A 24,927-nucleotide genomic window follows, 5' to 3' on the forward strand; every position below is an offset into this window, starting at 1 on the left:
AAGACTTGGAAACCAATGTTTATTGTGTCACTCATTCTTGGTTCAAATCTTCAAATAAAAAAAAAATTACATGAAAATATACAAAGTAACAACAGAAATAAACACAAAGCCTCTGTTGTTTCCTGTGTTAATGCGCCGATTGGTCATTATTCTAATGCTGACATGAATGTGGATCATGTGACAGCTACGTCCTTCATTACTGTGACTGCATCGTATGGTTGAACACATGATGCAGATGAAGGAAGACAGTCTCCCATATTCAGAGTCAGAGCAGGACAGGAAAACTAAAGATCAACTTCTGATCAACAAAGTAGAAGACACTAGAGCCTGGCTCTGCATGTGACTATTCAAATCCCAGAATGAAGTAGGACTTCCTTTAGTTCTGCATCTTACTGCTGATCCCACAGTGCAATAGGCTCATACACAATTCAACTCATCTAAGTCCAACAATAAAGAGACAAAGATGCTCCCATCATTGATCTGCTCATATCTACAGTAGACCTGTTGGTAGAAGCTTTAAAAGGCAGCTGTGATGCAGCTGTTTGGTCTCTGAGTTCATCACTAATCACACATCACTGACAATTACACACATTCAATGAAAACACACCAGCCAACAACCAACCACACTACATGGGAAGAGTATTAGTTGAAGTTTAACCCTCAGAGACAGAGACACGTCTGTCTGTCTGTCTGTTTCACAGAGGACACAGAGACACTGAGGAACCAATGGAACCTATTCTAAACCCAGGATACAGAGTGTCAGTGAAAGAGGTACAGACGGTGTGGATGAGTCTCAGAGAGTCAGAGGAGACTTCATAGAAAGACAGACGTCCAGCAGGACAGTCCACATACACTCCTACTCTACCAGAGGAAGGACAGGGACAGGAGATAGGTGTGACTCTGTTGTTGTGTCTGAAGGAGTAAAAACCATCATAGCAGTCCAGACTCCAGGACTGATTATTAAATCCAAACCAACAATCTACACTGTTTCCTTTCCGTCTGATTCCTCTGTAACTCACTGCTATATAAACATCTCTATTCCTCTCCACCTCCCAGTAACAGCGACCAGTCAGACCACTACTACACAGAACCTGGTAGTAATCAAATCTGTCGTGATGATAAGGATAAAGCTCCTCCTGCTTCACACGTGTCACTGTCCTGTTGTTCTCAGACAGTCTGAGATTTGTGTTGATGGAGTTTGTGTCGAGGTCAATGTGACAGAAATCTGATGAGACACAAAGAAACAACAGTTGATCATGTGATGCTTCATTCTCTCTATTCCACTGACATGTTCATTCACTCAGAGCTTCATGAGGACACTTTGAATGAACACACACACACACTTACACTTCCTCAGACCAGCTTTGATCCTCCGCTCTCCTCCATGGTCCGCCCTGCAGGAGCAAACACAGGCAGTGATTTACACACCTAAAAAGTCCAAAGTGCTGCTCAGAAACCTGATGCCATCTCTATCAAGCTCTCCATGTTTCCACTGGTTTTTCTTCAACAGCTTCACCTTCTTTATCTCTTTGTTCCTCTCTTCATCCTCACTGATTGGTTCCACCTCCTCTGATCTTCTCTCTCATTCCTTCATCAGCTCCTCATAGTTCTCCATCAGCCTCTCCTCACTCCTCACTACCTTCTTATCTCTGTCCTTCATCCCTCTAACCTGTCCCAGTCCTCCTCCTTTAGTCTCCCACCTCTCACACCTTCATCACATTCCTTTGATACAGCTCTCTGTCACACATGTGGTGGGGATTGATGTGAACATGTGATGAGCTGCTGTGATGTGTCTCACCTCAGAGTGTTCAGTCTCTGAGAGAGCAGCTTCACCGCTGAGTCTCCTGGATGGTTGTAGCTCAGGTCCAGCTCTCTCACACTGGAGGAGTTGGAGCTCAAAGCTGCTGCCAGAGAAGCCCCGCCCACCTCTGTGATGAGACAACCTGAAAGACTGGATTCAGAAAAACATCCACAACTCAGGAAACAAGTGAGGAGACGAGGAACAGGAGAACGTTGATAGAACATGTGATCCCACTGACCTGAGAGAGTCCAGTTTACAGTGAGGACTCTTCAGTCCTTCACACAGCAGCTCCACTCCTGAATCCTGCAGATGGTTGTTACTCAGGTCCAGATGTTTTAGAATGAAGGACTGAGAGCTGAGAACTGAGGACAGAGCTGCACAGCTTCTCTCTGAGAGACCACAAAAACTAAGTCTGTGGGAAAAATACAATCACCTATTAATAATAATAATCATCAACACATTATTGACAGGATTCAAACCTTTGCTGTACACTTCATCTGCTTTATTACCTCCAACAAGGAGGAAAGATTTACACTGCTAGGCAAGGCAAATGTATTTGTATAGAATATTGTATGTAGGAGGATGAGCTTGGACAAGGAGTGATTGGAATTATAAAATTAATTATTATTAATGTTACAGTAATTTGCCAAGAGGTGCCATCTGAAATTGAGTTAAAGTGTTTCAGATCACTTAATTAGTTATTAATACCTTGTCATCCAGGGTTGTGAACTCTTGTCAAGACTGTCTACTCTCCATATAACAAACCTTATGATTGTAATATTTTCATAAACCACAGACAACTTCTCAAAGTATAAACATTTATTAATCAAAACAAGTTAAAACCTACAAACACAATAAAGCTAAAAGAGCGCTACGCTCACTAACCTAAGGATAAATGTATTTACACTTTAAAGGTTAAAGCTTAGTAGAGAAAGAAGGACAGAAAGAAAGAAAAGTAGCATGATTTCTGTGTGTGTGTGTGTGCGTGTGTGTGTGTGTGTGTGTGTGTGTGTGTGTGTGTGTGTGTGTGTGTGTGTGTGTGTGTGTGAGCTATGATAAGATCAGTATAGAATAATGTGGCTGCAATTATTTTAGGCCCGATTAGAATTTGAGATCCAGAGGACCTCGGTTCTGATGGGTCCGTGGTCGGTGGTCCTTCTCTTGTGGCAGAGCGGACTGGCGAGAGGAGTCTGAAGCAGCAAAGCGTGGCTCCGGACCACTGGAGTGTGTCCGAAAGGGTCCTTTCCTGGACCTGGTTCTGGCATGTGTTAGGCTGGACGGTTCTGTTCCTTGTTCAGCACGTTTCACAGCTCGTTCAGTCAGCAGGTTTCCACTGGTTCTGAGTTGTGTTAGGCCTGTCTGGCCTTTGTTCAGCGTGTGCAGGCTTTGTCCTTGTGGTTCAGTGTTCAGCTCCTTCAGGCTCGGTTCTTGGTTCTTGGTTCAGTGTTCAGCATCTCAGTTGGAACAGGAGGTTTTATCTCTGGGACGCGCAAGCTTGTTTAAAAGGTCTAATGAAAGAAAACACTTTGTTACAAAGAAAATAAAAGATTAAAGAAGACATCTTAGCGGCCAGCACCGAAATCCCATGATTTGAATTTTGCGCTTTGGTTTTGTCGTGGTCTAAGCGATTCTATTGGTCGACGTGTTTTCAGGAGCCAATTAGATTGCTTTGGATGTTTTGTGGGTTGTGGCTCTCATGTATGTGTGATAAGAGATGAATAAATAAGAAACATTTCGGAACAAGAAATATGAATATAACTCAGAAACCAGTTACATTATAATTTTCAAAACGAGACGAAAGCAGAGATCATATTTTCCCAGTTATTCTGGCACCAAACATGATGTACCTAAAGTTAATGAGAGATATTGTTTAGGAACACTTTAACTGTAAAAACAATTATATGATCTTATTCTAAGGTTGTCCTTGATTTCCTGTGAATAAAGAGAGTTAATGACAGTGTAGAAAAATACATTTCAAACTTTTATCAGAAATTTGTGTCCGCTTTTAGGATGTTTCATTGTTAATTCTTGGAGAACAGTATAACACAAAGGGAAAGATTCTGCCATGTGCTTCAAGGAGCAGTGGGGGAAGAACAGTCGTAAATTCCTGTACTCAGCTCTTTGTCTGTGTTTGAAAGGGAAAAAGGAGGAAACTGTTTCTGACCAAAGTGGTCAAGAAGTGTGCCGTGGTATCTGTCATAGACATGACCTCCTACATGTATACTCAAGGTAATTCAATGTGCTTTACGATATTAAAAATTGCAACAGAACATATTTAACAGTTTTAAAGTCAATAACAACATTACCAACAGAAAAAGACTTACAATCAGCAGTAAAAGCTTTAAATCAACAATAACATGATGATAAATCTCCCTCTCAGCAACCTTCTTCTCTCGTCTCCTTTTTCAGCATGTACAGAAAAAAAAAAAAAAGAGAAAAAGAAAACTTCTGTGAATGCAACCAAGTCGGAAATAAACTGAATAAATAAATAAATAAATATATTTAAAAATGTTCACATTAGATGCTGACTTCAAATCTGCTGGCAGTTTGTTCCTCTTCTCTGCAGCATAACAACTAAAAGCAGCATCACCATGTTTGCTGTGAGCTCTGGGCTCCACTATCTGACCTGTGTCCATAAATCTGAGAGACCTGCTGGGTTCATACCTGATCTCACTGATGTATTCTGGACCAAACCCATTCACAGATTTATACACCAGCAGCAGAACTTTAGTTAGGTCCATTCAGAGACTGACTGGGAGCCAAACTGGTATAATGTGCTCTGACGTCTTTGTTCTGGTTCAGACCTGAACTGCAGCGTTCTGAAACAGCTGTAGATGTTTGATGAAAACCATTACAATAGTCAAGTGTGATGGAGATCAAAGCATGTAGCAGCTTCTTCAGGGGTCTCATGTAAAAAAAAAAAAGACTTGCGTGAAAACTGGTATGAAAAAGATGTACGTCTCAATCTAGAGCCAGACGTACGCTTCAAAAAATTCAGATGTTTAAAACGGTGCATAGGACAAGATCCACGCACCTATCCTTTAACATCTAAATCAGCGTGGATGTGAGCGCACTTGTGTTCACGCCCACATTTACATATGTAATTTATATGTAACAATTTACTGAGTAATAGTTGGGTGGAGAAATTAATTAATTTGTTTTTAAAGTACTTATGTACAAGTAAAATTACTGATTTAGAAATGTACTCAAAAAAGTACAAGTACCATAAAAGCAACTCAATTATTTTCACCTCTGCATTTTAGTCAAAACGACTAAAACTAAATTATAATGTGATGTCCAAATGAACACTGGAGATCTCTGAGTGCTCTTGTAAACTTTACTAATGCAGATGACATGATTTATTTTTTGAGTTGATAAACTGAGAAAACATTTAAATGTAATTTCATAAGATATTTTTAGACTTTTAGTATGAACACTGTTCTCAGTAGTTTAGCTTTATACACATCACAGACATTCATCTTGAATGTGATGGTTGTAAAAAGGTTTAATCCTTTGATTCCCTGTGATCCCACTGACCTGAGAGAGTCCAGTTTACAGTGAGGATTCTGCAGTCCTTCACACAGCAGCTTCACGCCTGAATCCTGCAGATGGTTGTTACTCAGGTCCAGATGTGTCACACTGGAGGACTGAGAGCTGAGGACTGAGGACAGAGCTGCACAGCTTCTCTCTGAGAGACCACAGAAACTCAACCTGATGAAGAATCAGAGAAACTTTACAGATGTTTAACTGTGAGAAAATTTAAGACTCGTTCTTCTAAAGTCACATACTCAGCATTCTTGGAGGCTTTGGCCACTGACAGCAGCTTCAGAAAAGCTTCCTCTGAAGGAGAGAAACTCTTCAGGTCAAAGACATCCAGATGTTCTTGTGATGACAGTAAGATGAAGACCAGAGCTGACCACTGAGCAGGAGACAGTTCCTCTGTGGAGAGACATCCTGATCTCATGGACTGTTGGATCTGCTCCAGCAGAGAGTGATCATTCACTTCGTTCAGACAGTGGAAAAGGTTGATGCTTCTCTCTGCAGATAAATTCTCAGTCAGCTTCTCCTTGATGTATTTAACTGTTCTCTGATTGGTCTGTGAGTCGCTTCCTGTCTGTGTCAGCAGACCTTGTAGGAGCTTCTGATTAGTCGACAGTGAAAGACCCAGCAGGAAGCGGAGGAACATGTCCAAGTGTCCGTTTGGACTGCGTAAGGCCTCGTCCACAGCGCTCTGATGGAGAAGGTTTAAGTCAGGCTCAACTTCATGATTGGAGAAGGTTTGTTTTATAGTCAACATCAAAGAGTTCTTGTTCTGTGGTTGATGTTCCAGCAGGTTGACCTTAGAGCTGATGAATGTCTGATGGACGTGAAGAGCAGCCAGAAACTCCTGAAGGCTCAGGTGGATGAAGATGAACACCTTGTCCTGGTACAGGCTGCTCTCCTCTCTGGAGACCTGTGTGAACACTCCTGAGCACACTGAGGCTGCTCTGATGTCCATGCCACACTCTGTCAGGTCACTCTCATAGAAGATCACATTTCCTTTCTGCAGCTGCTCAAAAGCCAGTTTTCCCAGAGACTCCATCATCTTCCTGCTCTGTGGACTCCAATGTGGATCTGTGGCAGCTCCATCATCAAATTTCACCGTCTTGACTTTGGTCTGAAGGACCACATAGTGGCTGTAGATCTGAGTCAGAGTCCTGGGCAGCTCTCCCTCCTTTCTGCTCTTCAACACGTCCTCCAGAACTGTAGCAGTGATCCAGCAGAAGAGCGGGATGTGGCACATGATGTGGAGACTACGACACCTCCTAATGTGGGACATGATCATGCTGACCTGCTCCTCATCTGTGGACTTCCTCCTGAAATACTCCTCCTTCTGAGGGTCAGTGAACCCTCTGACCTCTGTCACCATGTCCACACACTCAGGAGGGATCTGATTGGCTGCTGCAGGCCGTGTGGTTATCCAGAGGCGGGCTGATGGAAGCAGTTCTCCTCTAATGAGGTTTATCAGCAGAACCTCCACTGAGGTGGACTCTGACACATCAGTCAGGGTCTTAGTACTGAGGAAGTCCAGAGGGAGCCGACACTCATCCAGACCATCCAAGATGAACAAAACCAGGAAGTCCTGGAAGTTGCAGATTCCTGCTCCTTTGCTTCCAGAGAAGAAGTGATGAACAAGTCCCACCAAGCTGAAGCTCCTCCCCCTCAGCAGGTTCAGCTCTCTGAAGGTCAGTGGGAATGTGAAGTGGACCTCCTGCTGGATTTTGCCTTCAGCCCAGTCCACAGTGAACTTGTGTGTTAAGAGTGTTTTCCCAATGCCAGCCACGCCCTTTGTCATCACTGTCCTGATTGGTCGAGGTCTTCCAGGAGGGGATTTAAAGAGCTCTTCTCGTCTGATGGCTGTTCCTGCTGCGTCTGATCTTCTGGATGCTGTTTCTATCTGTATGACCTCGTGTTCCTGGTTTACCTCTCCATTCCCTCCCTTTGTGATGTAGAGCTCTGTGAAGATTTCCTTCAGGAGGGTTGGACTTCCTGCTTTAGCCACACCCTCAGACACATACTGGAACTTCTTCTTCAGGTTGGATTTCAGCTCATGTCGGTATCGAGGAGCCTTTGTTCCTGAATGAAGACAAACTTAATATTAGAGTGGAGAAGTCAGAGCAGGTTTGAACATTGGAGATCAAAGTGTGTGATGTTCTCAGTCTGGATGATTCCTCAGATTAAATGTGATTGATTGAATCCTGCTTTGAAAAAGAAAACCCAGCTTTGTGTCTTTCATGTAATGTTCCTCACAGTGAAGATGTTCACATGCTCTTACTGCTCTGCAGACGCTCAGCCAGCTCCTCCTGCTTCATCCGCTTCAGGAAATCCAGTGTGATGGTCAGAAAGGCCTCCCTGTTCCTCCTCTGCTCCTCATCTTCACCTTCCATCTGAGTCCCTGAGCACTCTGGATCATCTCCAGCCACAATCTTCTGCAAGTGTTTGAGTTCAGCCTTAACAAAGGTGATGATGTTGTCCTCCAGCAGCTGGAACACCAACATATTAAAGGTGATGAGTGAAGGCCTGCTCCAATCATCAGTGAGAGCCTGAAGCTGTGTGTGTGTGTGTGTGTGTGTGTGTGTGTGTGTGTGTGTGTGTGTGTGTGTGTGTGTGTGTGTGTGTGTGTGTGTGTGTGTGCGTGTGTGTGTGTGCGTGTGTGAATAAGTGTACAGTGGTTTGATCACAGGCTGACTCAGGTTTAGTGTCTTTGTAGACGTACACACCGTAAAGATGGAGTCAGGCTCAGCTGCAGAGGAACCATCCACACCCTCCAAGCTGCTGTGGAGAAGACACAGACACTCAGACATGCTGAGGAGCAGCTGGAGGAAAGCACAGGAAGCTCTTCTAACATCATGTGAACATCAGCAACAGTGGGTACTGTCCTGCAGAGCTACAGTGCAGTAAGTGTGGAGCAGCTTTTGGAGCTCAGCTCATGTGTGGAACCTCTCAACATGTTTCCACTGAACAGGAGAAGAAGTCTGTTGGACTAAGGCTTTATTTGGCTTCAATCACTCACTGAAAATGCAAAGCACCAAACACTTCATCAAAGACCCATAAAAAGCACATTTAGCTAGTCCAGTCAGTAGCACATAGAGCATTTCAGTATTTGTAGCTCATTTTGTTCTTTAGAGCAGTGGTTCCCAAATCAGGGGTCCTGACCTCCTGAGGGTCACAAGTGGGGTTTGTGAGATGATTTCAAGAATGCTCCTCAAGAGTCGATAACGACAGATTTACGGCATTCACATTTGCTCGTAATTTTACTGCACCTCAAGTGTGTGAGGCAAATAAAGTGTTGGTTAATAGTAATACTGACCAAAGACAAAACAGTAAGGCCAGTGGAGAGGGCAAGAGAGAAGAGTGAAGAAATACAACTGCAAACACACATCCTCCAAAAAGAAACCAGTCTGTGCCCGGTTTGTGTCTATTAAACCTACCATGACTAATTATTCTAAAAACATATAAATAACTTAATAGATATGCTGTTTTTCTTTGTTGTACTGCTGTGAAGCCCGCGTTTGAGTTAATAAATGCACGAGTCCTGTGTGCACATTTTCAATCACCACCTGGGATAGTGGGGGTCGCCAGTCTCTGTCATTGTTATTTTCGGGGTCGCGGACTGAAAAGTTTGGGAACCCCTGCTTTAGACGGCCCAGTGTGAACGGGCTGGAGGAGGGTCTACTTCTACTGAATATTAGAGGTTGTAAATTGTACATTGTCATTGTGTGTGTGCAAGAACACAGACTTATACATGACGCCTTAGCGACAAAGGAACACACCTTTGGAAATTGGAGACTGGTTACCTGCTCAGCATGGAAAAGCTGTGTGAATGCAGCAAATGGAGGAATCGGTATGTTCTTTAGCCCCGAAGCATACCAAGCACTCGCTAGTGTTGAAATGATAACACCAAGGACATGATATCCACCCTCAATGGAAATCCTCAAACCACTGTAATCTCCTGCTATAGTCCGACAAATGTGAGTGATGTAAGCAAAGTCAAAAGATTTTATGAGAAACTGACGTAAGTCACCAGAAAAGTTCCAAAACACAACGTTCTTATCATTGGTGGCGATTTCAACATCCATCTGGGAACCAAAATGGCCTGATGCTAAAAGACTACAGTACATTCAAGAAAACAACCTGCTGTGCTTAAACACAATCTTCCAGAAAAAGTCTCACCAACAATGGACACACGGAGCACCAAATGGAAACAAGACACAAATGGACTGTCATCATAAATCGAAAGTGGAAGAACATTGCAAAGAACTGCAGAGCTTTTAACTCATTTGTCAGTATTGCATCTGATCACTGCATTGCTAAACTTAGCTTGAGTCTATGAGCAAATAAGAAGAAATTCAGTAATATAACACCCTATTACTGGACATTTCTAAAGTCCAATTCTGAGATTGGTAGGACTTTCGTTATTAGATTGAACTATAGATTTGCTGCTCTCCAAGACTCTGACCCACCAACGTCTGCCAATGTCATCTATGAAAACTTTGAAACAGCATGCAAAGAAACAGCCGTAGACATCTACCCATTGAAACCAAAGGTAAAGAAACAAAAACCCTGGGAAACTGAAGAGATTAGCCAAAAGACGCAAAGACATCCATAAAGCTGCACATCTTAGAAACTCTAATTCATGACCTGAAAGCCTCAACCTGATTGAAGAAGCCCAAGAAGCCCTAAAAAGTGCTTACAAAGCCGGACAAACTAAATACCTGGATAGCAAGATCAAGCACATCAGTAGAGCCGTCAGCAACAAAAAAAAACAGCTGAAGCCTGGAAGACTGTCAACAAAATAAGTGGCAGAAAAAGCAGCAACAGAGCCAAAATAAAAGATACAGCCAGAAGGAGCAGGTACAATTATGCCAGCAACACTTCCAAGACCTGCTCAGTCTTCACCGAAGAGGTCAACATCAAGAGAGGCCCCTTGTCGCTGGATGAATTGAAAAAGGCAGTAAGCTCCATCTAAGACTGGAAAGCCTGTGGACTAGATGAGATTCCAGCAGAAGTACATCTTACTTGGCATGTGCAACAGGGTATATAACCAAGACCCTATAGATGGATGGGCAAAAGGATGCCTTATCCCCTTTCCAAAAAGGGCAATTTTGGGATCATAAAGAACTATTGTGACATTATGCTAACAGCAATCACGCCAAAGAGCTACAATCTGATGCTGTTAATCAGGATAAGACCCGAAGTTGATCTAGTGCTGAGAAAAAATTAAAATGACTTAGAACCAACAGCTCAACCTCGGGACACTTACTATTCGACGTATCTGAGAAGGGGGTAAACGCAAAGAACATACCAGCAATCCTCCTGTTTGTAGACTTTTCTAAGGCATTCGAATCCATCCACCGGGGGAAAATGAGGGAGACTCTGTTAGCATATGGGACTCCAAAGGAAACAGTAGATGCCATCATGATATATAAAAACACCCGGTCGTTGGATACCCATTTCTTTGTTATCACTGCTGGACTTTTCCAAGGAGACACCTAGGCTCCATACGTATCTATCATCTGTCTTGACTACGTGCTTAGAAAAGCTCTCGACAAAAACTTAGAGTTTGGATTCACCCTTAAGGAAAGAAGGAGCAGACGACAGGCAGCTCAGAAGATCACAGATACTGACTATGCCAACGACCTAGCAGTAGCGGCAGACTCCCTGAAAGACGCTATATGTCAATGCAGAGAAAACTGAGCCTCAACCAGGATGCATCCGCAGGCATGAAAAGCCCAAGAGATGTTATGGTAAAGCAGGTGGATGTTTTCAAATATCTAGGCAAGTACGTTGCATCAACCGAACAGGATGTCAACATTTGACTTGGAAAAGCATGGTAAGCACTGAATGGAATTGAGAACTTCTGGAGGTCTGACCTCCATGACCAGTTAAGGAGAAATTTCTTCAGAGCTACTGTCGAGTCTGTCATTATATACGGTTCCATCTCATGGACCCTGACATTGAAACTTGAAAGAAAGATAGAGGGTGCTTATACGCGTATTCTCCGCGCTGCTCTTAACCGGTCTTGGAAAGACCGTCATACCAACAAAGAACTCTATGACAACATTCCACCCAATACCACCTCAATACGACAACAACGACTGTGGTTTGCCTGACACTGCTGGCGCAGCAAGAATGAACTGGCTGCAGAAGTCATCTTGTGGACGCCATTTCATGGAAAGAGATCACAAGGGCGGCCAAAGAAATCCTACATCAACCAACTGACTGATGATACGGGATGTCGAACTGGCTACCACTATGAGTGACAGGGATGGATGGATAGAAAGGGCCAACAAAAGCCAAGCTAGCTCCACCTGGTAAGGAAAGATAAGTAAATGAACAGATTAGAGCGCTAGCGCCCCCTCAAACTGAGGTCAAAAGCTGAACAGGTTTCATTTCTTAGGTTTTATTTTTCAGTATTCGTGACTGTGCTGTTCTCATTAATTTATGAGGTCTTGCGGCCCACGTGAGCAATCGACACAAAATGCCTCTGCAATCAACTAGTAGATACTAGTAGATTGATGTATTGTGCACCCCTGCTCTACATATTTTCACTCAAACTCTCTCAAAGTGTCTCATTGATGGTAAGGAGCATCAGACCAGAATCAGTTGACCTGCTGCATTATTTACACAAAGATTGAACAAGGTTCACATTTGAGTGTGTGGTGACTCAGCACTACTTAGGAGCTCTGGTCATGCACAAAGCTGTTTCTGTTTTCCTTGGACTGATAAAAGCAAAGTTACACCAACTGATGGAGCAGTCAATAAAGGGGCACTATTACAAAAAATGCACTTTATAATGGTTTTGCTACAGTGATATACATTCCTTTAGCCTCAGTCAGAGGGCAAAAGTTAAAAAAAAGTCAAGCCGACCCCAGGGATATTTGCCCCGAGAAAATGATTTTCATAAAATTAATGACCACGTTTTATAGTCAGACACTTTGTTTATTTGTTGAATCCACAAATAAGCTCTTCATAATTAGATTATTATTCAGAAACTTCTTTATGTGGACTCACTGTGGGTCAGTAGATGGAGCTCCTTTGAAGTGCATGGGTGCGTCTTTGGACTGGTCACTTCTAAAGGACACACAGCTGGCTCCAGGTCCAGGTTCAGGTCCAGCAGTTGTGAGCTGCTTCCTGGTCCTAGAACACATGCAGACTGTGTAACACTGATGTGCAGAGGTGTGAGTGCTGAGCTCTGACGTGGTCTTACCTCTGAGCTTCCGTCTGGATCTCATGTTGTTCCTTCACTGTGTCCTGATCCATAGCAGAGACACACCTACACACACACACACACACACACACACACACCGCTGCTGATTCAGAGTACACACGTCTATCTATCTATCTATCTATCTATCTATCTATCTATCTATCTATCTATCTATCTATCTATGTTTATGTGTGTTGAACTTTGTTCCTGGAGGTCAGTTGTCCTTGTTTTAGATGTTGATCAATTCTAAACTACTTCTACAGTCTCCGAAAAACACAGAATTGAAGTTTTGAAGCGGAACATAAAATCTGAGTCCCTTTTCTTTCTTTTTTATCTCTTTATTTACAGCTTTTCACATTTCTCAGATCCAAATTGAAATTTTCAAAAGTACTTCTTCAATCTTTATAGCATTGTGTCACTTTTGCTCATCAAAATGTAGCATTTTTTTTGTCACGTCCATTCAAATGATTATGTTGAATTCTCTGCTGTTTTCTACATTATCAGTTGCTTATGTCATGGTGATCAGAATGTGTTTTATTGTCACTATTGAACAGTGTCACCCTCAAAACCAGGGCTTTAAATTTACACCTGCCAACCCATCAAATGTGGGTAAAAATTAACTTTGGAGGGTGACATTGTAGCGTTACTAGCCATTTTGGCTGGTGAAGGACAAAACAAATACCACTGCGTCTGTTTGAATCGTCACTGCTGGTTGTTTTTTACGTGCGGGTTGCGTGCAGTCACGCAACCCTCTACTCGACCAATTAGAAAGTGTATCTTGCACTATCCGGAAGCGGCGGACACACAAGATACGCTTTGGATGTTGTTGCTACAGGTAGGTTAACTTCGGTTAATGATAAAACTGTTGTGACCAATCATGAAAGTGATCTAATTAAGCGATAAGTCATAGGAGCTGACTGTCCAATGCTGGACACCACGATCATGCCTCTCATCAGCCGGTGTTTTTTTATGCCATTTTCCTTTCAATCATATTGACAATGGAATTTAATTAATAATTATATTAGTAATCATGTTTAATGTGGATCATTATCCTATGTTCTGGTGTGTTTATCGCAAAAACATTGTGCTTCATGGTTCCAATGCTGCTTTTTTGATATTTATATTGAATATTTGCTAATATTTAAGTATTTAGATGATTAAATTATATAGTTAATCGTATTGAGAATAATTTAATAATCTGAGAATCATTAAATGAAATATATTCTACAATATTTGACTAATATTTTTATATATATTTATTTATAAAACAACTTGTATTATTTAAGGAATTGTGTACAGAGAGAAATATTCTGTGGAATCCCTGCTTGGGTCAATGAACTGTTAATTTGTGTGTGAATGAAACGGACAATTGAACCAAGGAATTATTATTTGACTTTTCTTTATTAGAATTGTAATCTTGAATAATTTGTTTTCTAAATGTTCTATATTTTGATTTAGAACAGGGTTCTCAGAAACTCACAGTAATATTATTTATAGTTATCATACTTGACACTGTACATATTCACTGAATGGCCATTCAAAATCATGTTGGATATATGTAAATGTCTTCCACATAATACAAGGAACCTTTAAAAGCAATTGATCTTTCTTCAGTTTCTGCTCCTCTCTCCTTGAGTTGTACTTAGTCTATTGATTTACTCATCTAAAATTAGACTTAAATACTTATTATTTCACTCTTACTTTACTTTGCTTAATAATCTAAGTATCATATGTGTTACATAATCCTACATTTCCCATGAACACTATGTCGTGACGTGTCATACAACAATTGGCTACGTGTTTACATTCACGGAATTGTTATGGCTTGGTATCAGAACACAAACAGAACGGCGCAAAACAAACAATAGGAGCTTTTATAGGGTGTTGAAAAACCTGAACTGCAAAAAAGGAAGGCTGCTGTTGACACAGGGGAAAATGAAGATAAAAGAGAATCTGAAAAGAAGAAAGTTTTAATACTAAATGGTTGTTGGGTCGTGAGTAGCTGGTACCACCCGGAGAGACCCCATGAAGAAAGCCCCCAGCAACACCCCCCCACACCCCTCCCAGGTAGGGCAACTTGAGGTGGGAATGCCGCTCCCTTGCCACTACTCAGTAGCACAGGTGGCGGTACCCTCCACCCCCAGCCCCCCAAGGGTTGGGTATGAGTGTGTGGTGCACCAAGTGGCCAAAAATTGTATAAATTTGCCTTGCATTGCCTTAAGTAGGGCAAGGGTTAGGGGTTAGGTAGGGTAGGGGTTAGGTAGGGTTAGGGGTTAGGGGTTAGGTAGGATAGGGGTTAGGGGTTAGGTAGGGTAGGGGTTAGGTGAGGTTAGGGGTTAGGTAGGGTAGGGGTTAGGGGTTAGGTAAGGTTAGGGGTTAGGCAGGGTAGGGGTTAGGGTAATAAACAACACTTAATGACAGCCTTCATTTTCAGTGGTTTGAGGATGGAAATCCTCAAACCACTGTAATCTCCTGCTATAGTCCGACAAATGTGAGTGATGTAAGCAAAGTCAAAAGATTTTATGAGGAACTGACGCAAGTCACCAGAAAAGTTCCAAAACACAACGTTCTTATCATTGGTGGCGATTTCAACATCCATCTGGGAACCAAAATGGCCTGATGCTAAAAGACTACATTCAAGAGAACAACCTGCTGTGCTTAAACACAATCTTCCAGAAAAAGTCTTGCCAACAATGGACACACAGAGCACCAAATGGAAACAAGACACAAATGGACTATGTCATCATAAATCGAAAGTGGAAGAACATTGCCAAGAACTGCAGAGCTTTTAATTCATTTGTCAGTATTGCATCTGATCACTGCATTGCTAAACTTAGCTTGAGTCTATGAGCAAATAAGAAGAAATTCAGTAATATAACACCCTATTACTGGACATTTCTAAAGTCCAATTCTGAGATTGGTAGGACTTTCGTTATTAGATTGAACTATAGATTTGCCGCTCTCCAAGACTCTGACCCACCAACGTCTGCCAATGTCATCTATGAAAACTTTGAAACAGCATGCAAAGAAACAGCCGTAGACACCTACCCATTGAAACCAAAGGTAAAGAAACAAAAACCCTGGGAAACTGAAGAGATTAGCCAAAAGTTGCAAAGACATCCATAAAGCTGCACATCTTAGAAACTCTAATCCATGACCTGAAAGCCTCAACCTGTTTGAAGAAGCCCAAGAAGCCCTAAAAAGTGCTTACAAAGCCGGACAAACTAAATACCTGGATAGCAAGATCAAGCACATCAGTAGAGCCGTCAGCAACAAAAAAACAGCTGAAGCCTGGAAGACTGTCAACAAAATAAGTGGCAGAAAAAGCAGCAACAGAGCAAAAATAAAAGATACAGCCAGAAGGAGCAGGTACAATTGTGCCAGCAACACTTCCAAGACCTGCTCAGTCTTCACCGAAGAGGTCAACATCAAGAGAGGCCCCTTGTCGCTGGATGAATTGAAAAAGGCAGTAAGCTCCATCTAAGACTGGAAAGCCTGTGGACTAGATGAGATTCCAGCAGAAGTACATCTTACTTGGCATGTGCAACAGGGTGTATAACCAAGACCCTATAGATGGATGGACAAAAGGATGCCTTATCCCCTTTCCAAAAAGGGCAATTTTGGGATCATAAAGAACTATTGTGACATTATGCTAACAGCAATCATGCCAAAGATCTACAATCTGATGCTGTTAATCAGGATAAGACCCGAAGTTGATCCAGTGCTGAGAAAAAATTAAAATGACTTAGAACCAACAGCTCAACCTCAGGACACTTACTATCCGACGTATCTGAGAAGGGGGTAAACGCAAAGAACTTACCAGCAACCCTCCTGTTTGTAGACTTTTCTAAGGCATTCAAATCCATCCACCGGGGGAAAATGAGGGAGACTCTGTTAGCATATGGGACTCCAAAGGAAACAGTAGATGCCATCATGATATATAAAAACACCCAGTCGTTGGATACCCATTTCTTTGTTATCACTGCTGGGCTTTTCCAAGGAGACACCTAGGCTCCATACGTATCTATCATCTTTCTTGACTACGTGCTTAGAAAAGCTCTCGACAAAAACTTAGAGTTTGGATTCACCCTTAAGGAAAGAAGGAGCAGACGACAGGCAGCTCAGAAGATCACAGATACTGACTATGCCAACGACCTAGCAGTAGCGGCAGACTCCCTGAAAGACGCTATATGTCAATGCAGAGAAAACTGAGCCTCAACCAGGATGCATCCGCAGGCATGAAAAGCCCAAGAGATGTTATGGTAAAGCAGGTGGATGTTTTCAAATATCTAGGCAACTACGTTGCATCAACCAAACAGGATGTCAACATTTGACTTGGAAAAGCATGGTAAGCACTGAATGGTATTGACAACTTCTGGAGGTCTGACCTCCATGACCAGTTAAGGAGACATTTCTTCAGAGCTACTGTAGAGTCTGTCATTATATATGGTTCCATCTCATGGACCCTGACTTTGAAACTTGAAAGAAAGATAGAGGGTGCTTATACGCATATTCTCCGCGCTGCTCTTAACCGGTCTTGGAAAGACCGTCATACCAACAAAGAACTCTATGACAACATTCCACCCAATACCACCTCAATACGACAACAACGACTGTGGTTTGCCTGACACTGCTGGCGCAGCAAGAATGAACTGGCTGCAGAAGTCATCTTGTGGACGCCATTTCATGGAAAGAGATCACAAGGGTGGCCAAAGAAATCCTACATCAACCAACTGACTGATGATACGGGATGTCGAACTGGCTACCACTATGAGTGACAGGGATGGATGGATAGAAAGGGCCAACAAAAGCCAAGCTAGCTCCACCTGGTAAGGAAAGATAAGTAAATGAACAGATTAGAGCGCTAGCGCCCCCTCAAACTGAGGTCAAAAGCTGAACAGGTTTCATTTCTTAGGTTTTATTTTTCAGTATTCGTGACTGTGCTGTTCTCATTCATTTATGAGGTCTTGCGGCCCACGTGAGCAATCGACACAAAATGTGTCTGCAATCAACTAGTAGATACTAGTAGATTGATGTATTGTGCACCCCTGCTCTACATATTTTCACTCAAACTCTCTCAAAGTGTCTCATTGATGGTAAGGAGCATCAGACCAGAATCAGTTGACCTGCTGCATTATTTACACAAAGATTGAACAAGGTTCACATTCGAGTGTGTGGTGACTCAGCACTACTTAGGAGCTCTGGTCATGCACAAAGCTGTTTCTGTTTTTCCTTGGACTGATAAAAGCAAAGTTACACCAACTGATGGAGCAGTCAATAAAGGGGCACTATTACAAAAAATGCACTTTATAATGGTTTTGCTACAGTGATATACATTCCTTTAGCCTCAGTCAGAGGGCAAAAGTTAAAAAAAAGTCAAGCCGACCCCAGGGATATTTGCCCCCAGAAAATGATTTTCATAAAATTAATGACCACGTTTTATAGTCAGACACTTTGTTTATTTGTTGAATCCACAAATAAGCTCTTCATAATTAGATTATTATTCAGAAACTTCTTTATGTGGACTCACTGTGGGTCAGTAGATGGAGCTCCTTTGAAGTGCATGGGTGCGTCTTTGGACTGGTCACTTCTAAAGGACACACAGCTGGCTCCAGGTCCAGGTTCAGGTCCAGCAGTTGTGAGCTGCTTCCTGGTCCTAGAACACATGCAGACTGTGTAACACTGATGTGCAGAGGTGTGAGTGCTGAGCTCTGACGTGGTCTTACCTCTGAGCTTCCGTCTGGATCTCATGTTGTTCCTTCACTGTGTCCTGATCCATAGCAGAGACACACCTACACACACACACACACGCACGCACGCACGCACACACACACACACACACACACACACACACACACACACCTGCTGATTCAGAGTACACACGTCTTTCTATCTATCTATCTATCTATCTATCTATCTATCTATCTATGTTTATGTGTGTTGAACTTTGTTCCTGGAGGTCAGTTGTCCTTGTTTTAGATGTTGATCAATTCTAAACTACTTCTACAGTCTCCGAAAAACACAGAATTGAAGTTTTGAAGCGGAACATAAAATCTCAGTCCTTTTTCTTTCTTTTTTATCTCTTTATTTACAGCTTTTCACATTTCTCAGATCCAAATTGAAATTTTCAAAAGTACTTCTTCAATCTTTATAGCATTGTGTCACTTTTGCTCATCAAAATGTAGCATTTTTTTTGTCACGTCCATTCAAATGATTATGTTGAATTCTCTGCTGTTTTCTACATTATCAGTTGCTTATGTCATGGTGATCAGAATGTGTTTTATTGTCTCTATTGAACAGTGTCACCCTCACAACCAGGGCTTTAAATTTACACCTGCCAACCCATCAAATGTGAGTAAAAATTAACTTTGGAGGGTGACATTGTAGCGTTACTAGCCATTTTGGCTGGTGAAGGACAAAACAAATACCACTGCGTCTGTTTGAATCGTCACTGCTGGTTGTTTTTTACGTGCGGGTTGCGTGCAGTCACGCAACCCTCTACTCGACCAATTAGAAAGTGTATCTTGCACTATCCGGAAGCGGCGGACACACAAGATACGCTTTGGATGTTGTTGTGGGGTTAGGGGTTAGGTAGGATAGGGGTTAGGGGTTAGGTAAGGTTAGGGGTTAGGGGTTAGGTAGGGTAGGGGTTAGGGGTTAGGTAGGGTAGAGGTTAGGTAAGGTTAGGGGTTAGGGGTTAGGTAGGGTAGGGGTTAGGGGTTAGGTAAGGTTAGGGGTTAGGGGTTAGGTAGGGTAGGGGTTAGGTAAGGTTAGGGGTTAGGTAGGGTAGGGGTTAGGTAAGGTTAGGGGTTAGGGGTTAGTTAGAGTAGGGGTTAGGGGTTAGGTAAGGTTAGGGGTTAGGGGTTAGGCTGGGTAGGGGTTAGGTAAGGTTAGGGGTTAGGTAGGGTAGGGGTTAGGGGTTAGGGGTTAGGTAAGGTTAGGGGTTAGGGGTTTGGTAGGGTAGGGGTTAGGGTAATAAACAACACTTAATGACAGCCTTCATTTTCAGAGGATGGAACCACAGAAGGAAATTTATTTTCAAACATCAGTTTGCACGAACAACCTTAAAGCAGACGTGCATTTCTGTTAATAATATGGAATTCTTTACATAGTGATATAAAGATCTGTTTGAATGTATTTCAGTTCAAGATAATGTACATAAAGAGACTCCTAAGTCAATTATGAGAGTAGGCGTGTACGTCCTTGAAATTGTTAATGTTTTATTTCTTTCTTTCTTATTTTAATAATGCTGTAATATTATTATCTCATTTAGTGTAAACTTGGCAGACCAATAATGTATACATTATGATTGAGTAAGTGGCAGCAATATAAGAAAGTTTTCTTCTCCCTCCTCCTTTTTGGACATGGAATGTAATGAAGTTCAATATTCCTTGTGAAAAAATTGTGATTTTTACCATGACAATAGAAACAAATAAAATGAAATGACAGGTGTCATGTCATAATATTAACAGTGTAATGTCAGCCTACATGTAAAAGACTTCAAGTAAAGTGTGACCTCATTTTCACCTGCGTGCCAAATCGGATGCTCTGAAGGGCCAAATTTGGCCCCCGGACCTTGAGTTTGTGTGATAGTTATGTGATGTAGAGTTTTCTCCAAGGGGAATAAATAGCGCTTGTCTTTTCCTTTGTGTGCGACTGGTGTACCGTAGTTTTGTATGAAGTAAAGATTGACAATGACTCGAGATATATTTACAAAATGTTTTAATGTTTTAGTGTCAATATTAAGTTTTTCTGCAAACAAACAGTGGCTGAAATAACAGGTAATTTATTTTATATATTTTAAAAAGAAGAAGTAACAACTTTTTTTTTTTCAAATAACAGCAAAGCTTAACAACAGGTTACAGGTTCTGTTTTTTATTTTTATTTTACAGAAATGCTGTACTTGAACAGTAGCATAACCAACTTAGCATCTGCATTGTTTCACCTCATGTAATTAAATTCAGAGGGTCCAGCTCTGATCGTGGGGTCTGGTCAGGGGTCTGCAACCTTTACTCTACAAGGAACCATTTAACCTCATCTCACCTGGATTAAAGTCCTCCTGGAGCCTTAAAAATACCTTCTAAATGAAGACAATACAGTGTATTAAATTATATACAGTTAAAATCGTATAGAATAATGTTTGATTTAATTTGACTTGATTTGTGTTGATCATATAAATGAAAACAGTTTAAAATAAAATAAAATAAATTGACATCAAGAAATAAAACAGTATCTTGCATTTTCAAATTCTTACACATCTCAGTTTACATGAACACAATGTTATAGAAAGAAGATGTTTTTTAGTTGATGTATTTGAAAGATCAACACATGCTAATTACTCATTTCTTGCCACGCATAAAACATGCATATTTAACCTGTACATTGGTGGTTAAATTAATCTGTTCCCACACAATTAAAATCTCTATTTTCTTCCAGAATAGTGTTTTTGTTGGTTTAATTATCTTACCAGGGATTTAAAACTTAAGGAAAGTTGATGATCTGTAGATGTTGCAGGAGGTGAAGTTGGAAGGTGCTGAGTCATTGCACAACATGATTTATTTTAGGATAACAAATTGTTATATCTTGATTTGATTTGTCATTAATCATTAATAGCTTCTGTAAAAAAAAAACAACTCCTTATTTCAATAGTTTTTTAAAGCTATAGGAAGCCATTGCCCTCAATGCCTGGCTCCGTTCGCAGACCGCGCACACTCCAAGGGAGCACATTTGTGTTTATACTCAGCGCATTGACCGTTCCAATACCTAAGGTCAAGTTACGTGAGCGCGCACCGTCTCCTCACCCGCAGCGCGGCGCGAGAGAGAGAGAGAGGGGGGAGAAAGAAAGAGACGTGCACTCTGTGGGATGTGACGAGGCGCTCAGCCGCTCCGTCCAAAATCAGGTCACCCATACAAACTTGCATGGATGCAACCAGATGAAATTTTCACTAGCACACAATGATAAAATAGTCACATATGCGGCCAATTTGGTCGCAGTTTAGAGCCCTGACTTTATTGCCATATATGTAAATGCAAACTGCACATATTTTTCTGCTGTGTTGGGAGTCACTGCTTGGAGCCACGGCCATTGTTCACACACATCAGCTGTTAGCACTCCGTGCTAATGCTACACCAGCCTATTCTGTGAACTGAGGAGGAAACGATGGGGATGTTTACAGATTTGTGGCTCACAGCGCTAACAACGGACTCGGTTGTGGAATTGGACAGGGACAGATGATGGAGAGTGGTAAGCAGAAAGGAGAGAGTCTGGCTGTGTTTGTGTGTGGAAAGGAGGAGCTGCTACTACTGCTCTGGTTCTGCAGCAACGCACACACACTTTTCTGACTCAAAATCACAATAGCTGCTTAAATAGCTACTGTATGTGTTTTACTGTAATGTGCAGTTTTTTGGCAGAAAACAATAACAAGAGTGTGTGCATAGCAAAAGATATTCGCTAGTGATTGCTGTTGTGTGTGGAGTCAGAGTCTACAGACACGCCTATTCATGAATATGTATAAGTATGCCGCAAATCAGCCCGTTTTTGATAATTGCTCTGAGAGTGGCTTTTCAGAGGGCTAAAACTCCAGAAAACAGGCAAGTTTGGGAAAAAACAACCTGAAATATTATGTTGTTGGGGTTCTTAGAACAAATTAAGATGGATGAATAAAAGCATAATACTGGACCTTTAAAAAAATTATCTTACTACTAAAGCTTATAAAAAACCATTAAAAACTGTATTCATACAAAAAGGGAAGAAAATGAACAGAGTGTAAAAGGATCAGTGCTGAGGCTCACCATGAAAAATATAAAGAAACTAAAGTACAAGCCATAAAGCAAACACCTTTAGAGAAAGGAACAAATTTCATCAAATCTTGAACACAATGTAAACAATGAGAAATGTCAGGATTAAAGAAGAATAAAAACAAATAGACAATAAAGTGTGGCTTAGAGGTACGTTTTCATTAGATAAGCAATCAATCAACAAAGCTGTAAAGAGCCTCAATCAGAAGGTCACACACACACACACACACACGTCTAAAGACTTTAAACTTTAACCTAGACGATAGTCAATCATCAACTGAGTTATCAAATAGCATTAACTATAATATTAGCATGGAAACAATAAAAGATACCATATGATGCACTGTGGCGTCCTCGTGGGGAAATTAACTTTGGACTCTAAGTTGCATAAATAAGCTGCTACCACATCATCCATTGCACTGAGCCATTTTACACAGGACCTACAGACAATAAATAGGATTTTTTTTTTTTTTAAACTGAAAAACATAAAAATAGAAGGAATAAAAAGATGAGATAAGACAACACCATGGCATTATTACACAGTCCTGCTACATTATTATGAGGCACCATTGAAAACCCTGATTAAGGTCAAAACAAAGGAGTTTTTCTAGAGGTTGAGTTTCCACTTCAGGTTCTGTATCGTCTGCCAGACAAAAGGAGTTCATCCTCAGGGTTGAAGATATGAGACGACTCAGATTTAATGTGTGACAACACACTGTTCATACATGGACTGTAAGGAGGAGTTCTTAGTCCTTCCTACAACCTTCAAGGCTCGTCTGCACCAGACCACTTCATTTTCACCTCAACTGGACACAAAGTTTACCGTACCACGCTGTCATTCTGGAACCAATGATGCTTTCTAAAACAGCTGATGAAACAAAAACATCATCTTTAGATTGACACCAAACACTCTTAGTCTGAGTAAAAAATACAACCTTTGCTGTAAACGGGAACACAGATTATTGACGTGCGTTTCCCAGTTAAACTGGTTATTTAGATCAGTGGTTCTCACACTTTTATGGCTCTAGTTTCCTTTTCTCTCATTTCTGAATCAAAGTCCCCCCTTTGTCCAACTTCAACATTTTCCTTAGAAAACTATTTAAAAACAACTATAGATCATAATAATGACGGAATGAACAAGTGATAACACATTTTAAAGAATCAGTAAGTGGAAATAAAAAATATTTAGTTCAGTGGTTCCAACCTTTTTTTGGATTGTGACTGCGTTTTGATATCAAGAATTTCTGGAGAATTTCTAGAATTAATTATTATTATTATTATTATTATTATTATTATTATTATTATTATTATTATTATTATTATTATTATTGTGAATGCATATTAATGGAGGGTCCAGAACCGTCTCATGGGTTTTTCTTCCATTGATGGTGATTAAGTTGGCATCACACAGTGAACAAAAGACTAAAGCTCATTAAAATACAGTGAAGGCTTACAGCGTCATCAGAAAACTTTAAAACATAGTTTACATTAACACTGCTAGTGCAAGATAATCTACTTCTATGTTTCTTGTCATATTGTCTTTCTCTATCAGACTGAAGGTCATTTGAAGGTCTTCAGTTAGAACATAAACAAAGCTCATTTTAGTTTCTCTTTTATTTCTGTGGCCTTGTTTAAAAGAAAACATCTGTTTGTTCATTAGCTCTGATTGCTTTAAGCTAAATGGATATTTGTGTTTGTCTGGCGTTTGTGTGTCAAACTCAAAGCCCGAGGGCCAAATCCGGCCGTTGGAGCCTCTAATTTGGCCCACTGGAGAAAGTGAAAATGACAGAGAAAACATGAATCATTGTGTAAATGAAACTCAACAATATTTATAGGTTCTCACAGTTTTCCTGGTGCTTTTATCACATGATTGCAGTCATTTTTAATGTTAAACTGTTGAAAAAATTCCAAATTCTTACAAAATCCTTACATTTTCCTCAAATTATGACATATTTGCCTTAATTAAATAGAAATTGGTCAAAAAATCTAGGAAATTCAAAGTGTAGATCCTGTTGGGACTGATATATGTCACTTATTGCTTGGATATTGTTGTTTTGTTACATATTCAGTATTTTATGTCTACGTAGAAGTACAAACTATGGCACAATAATGTTGAAATTACTGGTTTTCCAGCATAAAATCTGTGGCCCTCTTGTGATCAAACTGCTCCGTATTTGGCCCCTGAACTAAAATGAGTTTAACACCCTGGTCTGGGGCCTCCAAATCACTAGAACAGCCCCTGACTGCAGGAATCACAGCAAAGCAACGCAGCAGCGTCTCCACCTCTCTAATAACACTAGCTTAGCTTAGCTTAGCTTGGCTAATGGGAAAGGAGGAACAGGATAAACACATACCTGTCAGGTGGTGTCACTGACGCTGAATGGATAGGTGAGCTCTAACTCAGCAGGTAAAGTTGGGGGAACAAGGCAACAGCGGCAACAAAGGGCAACAGCAGCATTGAGAGCAGGTGATAAAATGTTGTTGGTCTCTGAGTGTGTAAACACGTCTGTTACAAACTCCACTAACGAACCACAGACAAGACGCTGGGACACAAGGAAGTGGAAACGACCCAAAGCTG

General features: G+C 41.2%; 1 protein-coding gene across 1 annotated transcript; it reads right to left on the minus strand.

Annotated features, from left to right (window-relative positions):
* On the minus strand, nt 1-24,927 carry LOC114472501 (NLR family CARD domain-containing protein 3-like). Its single transcript, XM_028461805.1, has 13 exons — nt 24,704-24,927; nt 18,278-18,343; nt 18,082-18,207; nt 12,552-12,617; nt 12,356-12,481; nt 8,062-8,116; nt 7,617-7,824; nt 5,590-7,417; nt 5,339-5,512; nt 2,040-2,213; nt 1,799-1,951; nt 1,348-1,394; nt 1-1,225 (listed from the first exon to the last, which is right to left on the minus strand). The coding sequence occupies exons 2-13, from the start codon at nt 18,328-18,330 to the stop codon at nt 696-698; spliced, it is 3,540 nt and encodes a 1,179-aa protein (XP_028317606.1). The 5' UTR covers nt 18,331-18,343; nt 24,704-24,927; the 3' UTR covers nt 1-695.

Source organism: Gouania willdenowi, chromosome 11 (genome assembly GCF_900634775.1).
Source record: "Gouania willdenowi chromosome 11, fGouWil2.1, whole genome shotgun sequence".
Lineage (NCBI taxonomy): Eukaryota > Metazoa > Chordata > Actinopteri > Blenniiformes > Gobiesocidae > Gouania > Gouania willdenowi.